Consider the following 12425-nt stretch of genomic DNA (forward strand, 5'->3'; position numbering starts at 1 on the left):
GAGTTAGCCGAAACAGATTTCACAGAAGAGGAACTATAGTCCGGAAACTTACAAGCAGTTTTTAATTTAGAATACCATTCTTCCGAAATTATGGAACTCACACTCCCTGACTTTAATAGAACAGTAACGGGTTCATTGTTTACTTCAATTTTCAGAAATGGCACGAATGCAGGGGTCTCTTATAGTTATGAATTTCATTGGGTTCTGTATTGAAGCGGGATTACAGTAAATTAAAATTCTTTCAAGGTCCACCTATTCAATACAATGACATTTTATTGTGATTGAATCACATGTCAAATGGTACTAGTTTCGGCATCTACGTGCCATCATCAGCCTTAAGTACAAATTAAACAATTATATACATATGCCTAAAACATCTAAAACACATTTTTAACACATTCTAAAATACATTTCTGTAATGATACATGAGCTAAGTTAAAATTATGTTACAATTGATTGCTGTAATATAAAATTCTTAAAATTCCAGCAATTGGTTATATAGTCCAGTCTGTGTACATCCGGGATAAGTGAATTTGTGCTGTATTTTGCTGTCTATATGGGTGACTCATAGTTCCATTCTCCCCTGCAGGTGCCTCGCCTCCTTCCTTCCCCTCGCCTCCTTTACCGCTGCCTACCTTAGCTATCACACACACATCGTCCGGCTCCGTCTGTGTAACAAACATGTCCAACATGCTGTTCAAGGTGAGTCAATCATCATTTAATGATTCTAATGATTCTAGTTACTTCCATTCATTGCTTCCAACGTCTAACTTGGCTAATTCTTCTTCAGGTTTAAATTGAAGTGGGAATTCATCTCTATTTATATCACGATCTTACATGATCAAATTAAACTTCCCTGGAACCACCTAGTATCAATTGAATGTGTCACCCATATAGACAGCAAAAAAACAGCACAAATTCACTTATTCCGGATGTACACAGACTTGACTATATAACGAATTGCCGGAATTTTAAGAATTTTATATTACAGCAATCAATTGTAACATAATTTTAACTTAGCTCATGTATCATTACAGAAATGTATTTTAGAATGTGTTAAAAATGTGTTTTAGATGTTTTAGGCATATGTATATAATTGTTTAAATTGTACTTGAGGCTGATGATGGCACATAGATGCCGAAACTAGTACCATTTGACATGTGATTCAATCACAATAAAATGTCATTGTATTGAATAGGTGGACCTTGAAATAATTTTAATTTACTGCAGGGGTCTCTTCCGCGATCTTAAGGCATTCTCTAGGGCCTTCAAACGATAAATTAGAAAAAATTTCACCCTTAGCAGAATCTTTACTGGGTTTAACAGGGGCTGAGCCTCGGGAAGGTGAACATGCTGACTCAGCCGATGACACTAAACAATTCCTATTATCAGGGTTAGCGGAGGTAGCAGCAGAAGTTGAGCAGAAGTGTGTGCTACTGATGTTAGTGCAATTCTTGGCGAGATGAGTAAAAGAGCCACATTTAAAACAACCTTGAGATGAACCTGCTCCGTTCTTAGTCCCACTCGATTTTGTCAATGGGCATTAATTGCGAAGATGTTCAGTTGAACCACAAGCATAACATTTGCGGGTGGTGAAAGTTCAGCGAGGTGGAGGCCGAGAACTGTTAGAAGATGGAGGGGGCTCCCTAGCAACTCGGAAGGTGTCGGTGTACCTTACTCCTTCGGCTGACACAACCATAGCCTCTAATTCTGAGAAGGTTTGAGGTCGGGATGCAAAACATAGATAAGACCTATAGGGCGGACAGATGCCTTTAATGATAGTTTGCACTATTTGGTCTTCAGAGAAATGAAGAGTGAACACCCTGGTATAAAATGTAATATCTTGGATAAAGTCTGCAAGATTTTCATCCAACCGCTGCACTCAAAAGTAGAACTTTTGTATTAAGGATGAGATTGCTCTAGTCGGAATAAAGTTTGCCAGGAGGTGGGCGTGGAAATCTTCTATAGATGATCGATCAGCTAAGGCTTTGACTATTTTGTCTGACAGGACGCCTACAGAATAAGGGTGCATAATTTGAAGTATTTGAGAATAAGAGAGGGAAAACACTAGCGCATGAACTTGAAATTAGGAAGGAAATGACTTCATTAGTTGAGTTTACAGAAAACTTTGAAATTCCCTTATGCAACATAGCCAATGGAAGAGGTAAACTACTATATAATTTCGTATGACTATTTCTAGCCGTGTGCAGCCCTTGTAAGGCAGACCCCCCGATAAGGGTGGGCGGCATCTGCCATGTGTAGGTAATTGTGTGTTATTGTGGTGGAGGATAGTGTTATGTGTGGTGTGTGAGTTGCAGGGATGTTGGGGACAGCACAAACACCCAGCCCCCGGGCCATTGAAATTAACCAATGGAGATTAAAATCCCCGACCCGGCCGGGAATCGAACCCGGGACCCTCTGAACTGAAGGCCAGTATGATGACCATTCAGCCAACGAGTCGGACAGGTAAACTACTGAACCCGGGTGATATGATAGGTGATGGCATAGGAGGTTGAGAAGTTTCAAACGCAGCATTATTCAAAAAGAAAGGTCGAATTTGTCTTGGATGACCAGACTCAGTTTCCAATGGGGCAGATGTTTGTTGAGTTGCCAAAGATTTCCTACTTTCAATAGATTTATTAGGATGCTCCTTAGTAGCTAAGTTTATCAACAGGATTTGGTCGGTTTTGGGAGTAGCAGCCCAGACAACAAGTGACTAACTCTATTGGAAATGTCTGACAGATGTTCAACCAAATTGCTAGCCTGCTTAGCATGATCATCCTTTTACTTTAGAGACAATAGGTCCCTAGCCCTATTGTAAAAATGGAACAGTATAGCCTGTACTCTCTTAAGTTGGTTAGCAGATGGATCGCTCACTTCAAAGAAACTAACTACAGACGCTAGCTCGGTGGTATTGTCTGTGATAGTGGATAGAGCCTCATCAATTTCTTTTTTCCCAAAAACTGGGATTCACATAGGCAGTTCTAAGGACTCGAAGTTTGGCAATATCTGCCACAACCATGCCTCCAGATAGGACCTCTCTAATGAGGAGCTCATAAATCAATTCTTCCTTACACAAGTACCCGGGGGCGAGGACTTCGCAAGGACCAGACATGTTGACAGAAAAAGTTAATAACTTGGAAAATTCCCAGCAACCGAGGAAATTCCAAGAGTTCAGAGCGGATCCTACGTTTAGCCGTCAAAAGGGGATTAATCTAGACCCATTCACACATGCTCTGCTACCACTTGTTGCGGGGTTTCCATGGAACAGAGAGGTGAAAGAAGGTGTGGGCTTGAATGAGTCTAATATATCAAAAATTAATTTAAAACTTGAAATAAAGGTTATATTTCTTTTCAGATCTCAAACTTAACAACATTCTTCACTTAGTAAAGAGAAACCAATGTATCAGGTACAATGACAATTTTGATACCAGAATAGAAAACCCCAGAATAGGGAATTTAACAGTTTTGGGCTTCAAGCCCCATATTTACAAGTTTACAATGTCGCCAAAGTAGCGTTTAATTAGACACAAAATTCCAGAGCAATTGCTCCAACTGATACAATTTACGGCCTTCTAAAGGCACCACTCAATATTACACTAACATCAGAAAAGAGTTTACATGCTCTCCAAATTCACCAAAGGAGACTGGTTCCCAATTTCTTACAGCCTACACAAGGCAACTTTACAAAAATCTTACAATCTCTGGCCTCTTTAGGCACAACCTACCACTTACAATTTAGTTAATACAGGGGTATCTAGTACGCATACTACTGGGCCTTCGTGAAAAAGAAGAACGGATTAACATTACTGGCCCAAAGTCAAAATGTATGGAGGCGTACACTTGCGCTCCTAGAAAACCAAGAATAAAACCCTACTTGGGCTTGCGGCCCAATGATACAGAGGCTAATCCCAAGCTATTGAGGTGACTAGAAAGAAAGGTTAATTAATGCTTTACAGAAAGAGAAACAGTCACAAAATTGTAGTTACCTCAAGATAAATTGAAGGGGAACTCGAGAGGGTAACACACTCTCTATCCCCGCTTTACAGTTTAAATCTTTATGAAATTTTACATGAGAAGAAGTAGTTTACATTCTTAGGAAACGGATGGTTACATAGTTAGAAATTAGAAACTTCCCCTAGGGTAAGTCTGCGGAGATAGCTACAGAAATATAAAACTGGTGGCCATTACCTGGGCTGATGTTCTGGCTGCCAAAGAATGAGGCACCCCTGCCTCCTGTCTTAACACACACACACACACACACACTCAGAAATCCAACGATCAATAAGACAAGGTAACTTGGAAAAGTTGCAGATTATATATACGAGGTGAGGGTTTGAGAAGGCTCTGGACTAAATCCAGACACACCCTCTCATTTTATTGGATAAACCAAAACCTACAAGAAGCCTGTAATTGGCTTAAAAATAATTAGAGAAAATTTGTGATTGACCAGACTCAAAAGCTGGTGGGAAGAGGAGGAAGTGTTGCAAACCTTGAAATACCAAAATAAATGAAAGTCAATTTAGTTGCAAAAACCGATGAACACAAAACTTCTTCAAATCGTTAATTATTCCACCTTGCACCAGAGTGCAGAGACATCTATGAAAAAAGTTCAAACTTCTTGATGTACACCGAAACAAAACAAATAAATCCAATCAGTTTAAGAAACTTTAAAATAACATATTACTCAGTTATTCAGTAGTGACATCTTCTGATTAATGTCCCAAATTTATGCATTGGCTGTTTCAATATTTGTCTGATAGATAGCGTTCCTTAAGGTGCTTCTTTTAAATGTGCGGGGTTGAGGTGTACCTCCCGGTACAATTACTATAATCTATCAGCTTCATTGTCCATACTGATAGTTTGACCACACAAGTATGAAGATCAAGAGTTTTCCACTTAATCAATACTTTATTATACAAAGTGTCTAATAATTTAAATTACATTAAAACACAGACCCGGTTTTAACCTGTTAAATAGGTCATAGTCAGCTGTTGATGAACCTGCTTATTCAATAGCAACATATATATTTAGACATTAAGCATTACATTTTATTAGAATAGTGGCATTCTTGTTTATCTTACTAATGTTTTATTCTGTACAGTTGCTATTGAATTAGCAGGTTTATCAACAGCTGACAATAACCTATTTAACAGGTCAAAACCGGTACTGTGTTTTAATGTAATTAAAATTATTAGGCACTTTGTATAATGAAGTATTGATTAGGTGGAAAACTCTCATCCTTCATACTTGTGTAACCTACAGATATTTAAAAAAAGAATTTAAAAAGTTAATGAAAATGAAAACCTACAACCTGTTTTCCAGTCTTAGACCAGGTCAGGAATGTAATGAATGAAACATATATAGGCTAGTATTACAATGGGGTCGCCACTCCCAAAGTGATTATTAATGACTGATAGATGCAATGAAATGATAATGGAGAGTGTTGCTGGAATGAAAGATGACAGGGAAAACTGGAGTACCCGGAGAAAAACCTGTCCCGCCTCCGCTTTGTCCAGCACAAATCTCACATGGAGTGACCGGGATTTGAACCACGGTATCCAGCGGTAAGAGGTCGACGCGCTGCCGTCTGAGCCACGGAGGCTCCTTAAAAAGTTAATATTATTACCTAAATTATTTCCTAAACCAAAATTTGAAACTAAGTGCACCTAGCTAGTCTACTTAACCTAGAAAACATAATCTACCGAACACCAAATGAACTACTTGATATAAAATTCAAATAAATATCACCACTCCCAACTTCTACCAACAAGCACTAAATTGCAATATATAAACAGGACTAAATGGATCACACACACACAAAATTAAACAATTTCAATAGGTTTTAACTACTTTATCACTACAATAATGCAGGAGCACTCTCAACAGCCAACCATTCAAAAGCGCATCCAACAATTCTCTCAGCACCGATACTATGAGATTGTGCAGATGGGATATTGTATTCCACTAACCCAAACGGACCAGAGAGAGTGAACACCCAGGCCATCAGTACCACAACAATTTAAGTACACTTCACTTTTATTTTATTCTATTTCGGTAGTTCATTATGTTTTTTATACAAGGTGGGCCAAGGAAACCTGTCTAATATACATGTGTGATAAAATAAACATAATTATATATGATACATAAATGTCAATTAGACAGATTTGATATAATACACTTCTCTCTGAAATTATTTATATGAACTACAAGTTACAAAGATGCCTTCCTATTTTCTGAAAATAAAATTTATCATTTAGCTCACTCTTACAATCTCCAGAATTTTTTCCACACTGATCTTTGAACATGTGTTCCCTGTTTCATTTCATAATTCATAATGTCCAGAGACATTTCACACAATAAGTGCAATGTATTTCTTCCCATATGACTAGTCATACTTATTTCTTGAGAAAACTATATAATACATTATAAGTGATTATCACAGATGCTGCTCAGTATAATGAAACTGGAGAATCCCAATGTAATTAGTATAGTTTCCTACCGTTTCCAATTTACAGCTTATTTAAAGCTAACAAGTTTTACTGTCTCAGTTTGAAATCTTAAACGAAATACAATCCTTGTAAATGTGTGTATATATATATATATATTTGTATTTCAATATTGGCATATAATTCTGTAAAAACAATCATTTTAGTTCTTAACCACACAATGCTTCCAAGAATCACAAACCAACAGTACTAATTATTAAGCACTAACAGAACTATATGTAAGAAAGGAAATATGTGAATGGTGATCTAATTTCCTTTTTTAATGTTCAAAAAGGAAAACAATACTCAAAACATTTATTTTCTTCAAAAATAAATATTAATGCATTCATTAAAAAAAGAACAGGACACCAAAATGTGCTAATTGAAAAAATAAACATGGTTTATATGAAAAATGTAATCTTAACCAATTCAACAAACATATAAATAACAACTTCATGCATTTTCTAAGCATTGTCCCTTTTTTTAAATGATTCCTTCCACGCAAACTCTAATTATTTTCTCATTGCTATACTTGATTTTAACTGAAAAATACAGTAAACCACAATTATTAGGCAGATATATAAATCTCAAAACCCTGCAATCAGAAAAATGTTGGAGATTCATTACATCAGTTTTCTGATACAGAATCCTGAATATGACAATATATGCTAGTCATGACATGACAGTAAAGTGAAGAGAGAATTAGAAGTTATAAATCATATGAACAAAGAGCGAGAAAGATGATTACAGCTTCTATAAAAGATTCATTCTTATTCACAAGCTGCTGTTTCTTAAATGCTTTAATACCACAAGAGGATATAAAAACCTTTGATGGTTAACATGAGTAGGGAAGTCAAATTTATCTGCAAGAAATGCATGTTTCAACAGACTGTATTTGAGTGTTGTTGTGAATCAAAGTTCTTTTCATTCACGACATGAAATAAGCAAAAATAACACTTGAAACTTGGGGACTCATCATTCTCAACCCTTTTCACAAAATTTGACTCAAAATAATTTATTGGCTATTATAAGCAACATTCTTCTTTCCTACTCCTTTGACGACCTTTACCTGACAGCCACTTTCTTCAAATACTACCAAAACTAGGAAAATACTAAAGAAAATCAGAAACTGGTAAAACATGGCCAAAAAAAAAAAAAAAATGAAGTACTAATGAACCATCAGGTACTGATGTTCAACCATTTTGTTCAAGGATTTCAGACCTGTCACAACTGAATAGCCTGAATCATTAATAACAACGGAAGCTTACAACTAAAGGCACACTAGCTGCCTGAAAGTTTAATGAATCTTTCTTAATGCTGAGCAGTTGAGCCACATAGCTGTTAGTTAAAACTCATTCATTTTAGCACAAATGAAATAAAATTCTGCATAGTTGTTTATTCACATAATGCAACCAACGAAAGCAATACTTGAGGAATGGTAAAAGGATGTTGTCCTAATCCTGAATCTGGGTGGGTACTTTCTGTACCTAATGTACATGGTTCTTTTCAAACTTATGGTATACTTACTTTGAGTATGTGGTCTTATACTAACACATATCTTGTATTTGGCTGAAGTGCTCCACATAAAAAGTCAATCATATATGGTCTATACAGCTTGTAAACATTTGTTATTAGATCAGGATTGTCAGATTTCAGTTTGACCTCTCTCCACAACAAACATTTCACTCAATATACTTTGAAATATATGGAACACTTCTTAGTTTAGCTTCCTAGACATTTCTGCATTTAAATTTTATTGAAAAGTAGCAAACTTAAAATAAAAGTAACAAAAATATATTGCATGGCCATTCTATAGTTACAGTTCTATAGTTACCAGTCATCATTTACTCTCAGTAATTTGATCATGTCTCTCTATTTCTTCAGAGTTAGTAACTATTTCCTCTTCTTGTGAAGGCTCTTCATATGGTTTAACAGAATTATAATGTTCTCCCAGACCATACATGTGTCTATGGTAAGTAATAGTAATCCTTTTTCCTGGATATTCTTCACCAATAATGATAGAGGGACCAACTGCTTGAATAACCTCTATTGGACATTTTATTGCATGAGAAAGAGCTCGTAGCTAGAAAAATGAAAGAATCATGTGAATATAAAACAATATTAAAGACAAAGACAATACAAGTAGGTAAATATTAAGAGCAAAAATTCTTTTTCGAACCACCAAAGGAATACAAAAATTCAAACACAAGAGAATTGGTCAATATGTTCTCTTTGTAATTTTTGTACCATCTCTAGATCAATGCTACTGTATCTAAACAGGGTCTGTATTCTGGGCCATATTTCAAGGGTGGCAGGTTTTAGGGGGCAGCAAATTTCTAGAATCTCCTATGAAAGATCGAGTGAAATAAAACAAACTCCGACATCACATTTGAATGTCAACGAGAGAACTAGCTAGTGGACATATCGAGGAACCGATACCGAAGGTAATTGAACACATGCAACATAATCGCTGAGGTGCATAAATACTGATAACGGAATAAAATCGTGTGCGCTTAATTGCTTGTATTAATGGATGGATCAATGATAGGGCTCTCGCTGTAACCAAAGGATAATACACAATTTAAAATAGAAATTTTGAAAGGACAGCAAAATATTGCCGTTATAACGGGGTTCTCGTTATATGCCGTACTCGCTATACCGGACTTATACTGTATATAAACACGGTCTGTATTCTGGGCCATATTTCAAGAGTGGCAGGTTTTAGGGGGCAGCAAATTTCTAGAATCTCCTATGAAAGATTGAGTGAAATGAAACAAACAGCCTGCATCACCTCTGGTGTGATCATAAATTGAATAATGTAAATGTTCTCCATCATTAATATGTATAACAGATGGTAGCTGTTATAGAACCTCTAATATTTTCTTATCTAAAATGTTATGGGTAAGGTTCAGATGTTAAGGAAACATCATATTTTTTTCCTTAGCTCATTTTACCCGAAATCTGAAAAATACGTTTGAATGACAGGTCCTTAACCACGTTTAAAGCAATTTGATGTTGCCTATAACTGCATATTTCGGCCATTTTTATTGTTTTGGTCATATTTTGCTCATTTTAATGATAGGTCTATAAGGTCATATTTGGTTATAATTTCAGCATTTTTGTTTAAAATGAGGCGTCGTTAACAAGGTACGTGTTATCTGCGTTGAGTTTCAAACACAGGATTTCCGAATAGTGTAGTAGATATATTTTTCTTTCTTTTCCCGGAACAGGCAGGTAGCAGGTTTAGAAGACCTGATTCCAAGAAGGTGCTCCTCTATGGGTGTCTTTTAGCACATCTTTCTGGACAAGTTAGATTGCGACACTGTACGCGTGAGGTCACGGAACAAAGTGTGTTTCTAACTTTCAATAGGGTGTCACTCCAGTAGATATATTTAGCTCAGAAACAATTAGCAAACAAGGAAATGCCATGTTATATTTTGCCCAGTTCTTCCTTGCAGGGTCGAGTTAAAGCTCCCTTGCTCTTTCACTACCAACAGATTTCAACATATTGGTCACACTTGTGGTACTGCAGTGAACCCCATCATGCTGAAAGTGAAGTGTAGTGAAGCTGTAAAGTTAAGAAAGTATGTGAAAGAGTTTGGTGAAGAGACATTCAGTACTGACAGAACAATTCTTTTTTGTAAAGCGTGCAACGGCTAAGCATAAAAGCTGCGCGAATCGAAAGTCTTCTGAACAGAGCAGGCAGGCTCTTTTGTTTGATACAGCGAAATCTTTGTCAACCAAACTTTCTGACTTCTCAAAAGACCTGTACGAAATGGTGGTATCTACCAATATTCCACTTAACAAAATGAACAACGAACACTTCTGAAAATTCTTAACCAAATACACAACACAGTCGATCCTGGACGAGGCAACATTACGAAAAAGTTATTTGGCCTCCTGTTATGAAGATACACTTCAAAAAATTATAATTAGTGTAGGCAACAATAGCGTCTGGATATCCGTTGATGAAACTACGGATGTTTGTGGTAGGTATGTTGCGAATGTTATAATTGGCACGCTTCTCGTGGATCGTCCGGGCGATGTATATTTACTTCATTCGGAGGTTCTAGATGCATCTAACCATTCCACAATTGCAATACTTTTTGACAATGCCATGAAGCTTTTGTGGGATGGTGAAGTTAAGCGAGAATGAATTTTGCTGTTACTAACCGATGCTGCACCATACATGGTGAAAGCAGTAAGGGAACTTAAGGTACTTTACCCAAAAATGGTCCATTTAACGTGTCTTGCTCATGGATTGCACAGTGTTGTTGAAGAAATATGGCAGAATTTTTCTAATGTTGGCCGGTTAATATCAAACGTCAAGAAAATATTTATGAAGGCTCCACTGAGGGTGGCAAAATTCAAAGATCACGCGCCTTCGCTTCCTCTTCCTCCTCAGCCAGTGCTCACCCGATGGGGAACGTGGCTTAATGCAGTAGACTACTACTGTGAATACTACGAAACTGTGCAAGAAATTGTTTCTACTTTTGACAGTAGTGAGGCAACATCAATAACAATTGCACAGGAACTGTTTTCCAATGATTTGTCGGGACAATTAGCATATATTTCTTCAAATTATAGAGATCTATCGAAAACTATCTCTCGCCTAGAAACTGTTGGTTTAGAATTATGTGAGAGTTTGGGAATAGTAAAGGACATGGTATCCAAAGTAAAACAAGCAAGAGGTACAGTGTCAGTTACGGGTAAGAACAAACTTAGTATGGTGCTGAGTGCAAATGAAGGATACGCAATAACGTGCAGAATTGGTGCCGTTTTAGAGGGTAATGGATCTGGTTTAGGCGAAAACGACCAACAGCTAAGCAGCAGTGAACTGACTATGTTTAAATACGTTCCTGTGACATTATGTGACGTAGAAAGGAGCTTCTCCCAGTACAAAAAAATACTGAGCGACCTTCCAAGGAGATTTCTTTTCGACAGCCTGAGAATGCACATAGTCGTGATGTGCAATGGTGGCAAAGAAGAAGATTAAGAGGTATGTACGATTATGAACTCAATAAACCTTCTGTTAGGCAGTGTCTTCTAACTTACACCGACAGATATCATAAAGCATGCTAATACTTTGGGTGTTTTTCTGTTTTCTTTTAGGAAAACCGAGCAAGAAGTGCATCCCAAGGCTATGATAATGAATGATGAAAATTTTAATGTACTGTAGCTCTCTGTCAGTTTGTATGATTAAATGTGTCTGGTGTATTATCGCTGATCACGTTTTGGCACATAAGACTTTTACTGTATGTTAGTGATATTCTACCTATCCCAAAAATTCATATCATATTTTATAGTTTTTTAGGTCATATGTTATAGTTTTTGGAGCATATTTGCTTGCATATTTTGTACTTCTTTAGGTCTTAAACTTCCGAACCCTAGTTATGAGTAATGAACTGGAATCACATATTATGCTTTCTGTGGATGATATTATTCCAGAAGTGCTCATGCTGGCCTTTTCGACCTGTGAGCATACATCATATACGTGGGCAGGTGAGCAGGCGAGCGAGCAATCAGTGTGCGCTTCCTGCGACAGCAACGCTGTTATTACATCACAGGTCATGAAGGTCAATGAACAGCAAATGTTCATCTAATTTATTTATTTATTTATTTATTTATTTATTTATTTATTTTTTTTTTCTGGTTTAACATTGCTCTAAGACATCAGAGGTTTTTGGCAAGAGAAGGATGGGAAAGGACTATGCTTGGGAAGGTACAGAAAACCATCTTCAGGGAAAAATATTTTTTAGTTAAAATTATTTATTTCAAGACAAACTGTATATCTACTTGTTTCTGCATTTTTAGTGTTCTTGTACTTTGTACAGTGTCTTTCCCAGTGATGAAACTCACTTGCTATTTAGCAGTTATTTGTTATCAACAGACATCTGATGATAAGTATTAAATACTATTTTCAGAAACTCACTGAGC

At 36.7% G+C, this 12425-nt stretch overlaps 1 protein-coding gene across 4 annotated transcripts in view; it reads right to left on the reverse strand.

Moving 5' to 3' along the window:
- Positions 1-5056: 5056 nt before the first annotated feature.
- Positions 5057-12425, reverse strand: part of LOC136877428 (deubiquitinase OTUD6B) — a 114231-nt gene continuing 106862 nt past the window's right edge. For 3 of the 4 annotated variants that reach the window (XM_067151457.2, XM_067151455.2, XM_067151458.2), the window contains exon 6: positions 5057-8571. In XM_067151457.2, coding sequence (XP_067007558.2) covers positions 8329-8571 — 243 coding nt within the window. In that variant the 3' untranslated portion in view covers positions 5057-8328. The remainder of the gene's footprint in view (positions 8572-12425) is intronic. The other variant, XM_067151456.2, reaches the window with a different exon arrangement.

This window comes from Anabrus simplex, chromosome 7 (genome assembly GCF_040414725.1).
Source record: "Anabrus simplex isolate iqAnaSimp1 chromosome 7, ASM4041472v1, whole genome shotgun sequence".
Taxonomy (NCBI): domain Eukaryota; kingdom Metazoa; phylum Arthropoda; class Insecta; order Orthoptera; family Tettigoniidae; genus Anabrus; species Anabrus simplex.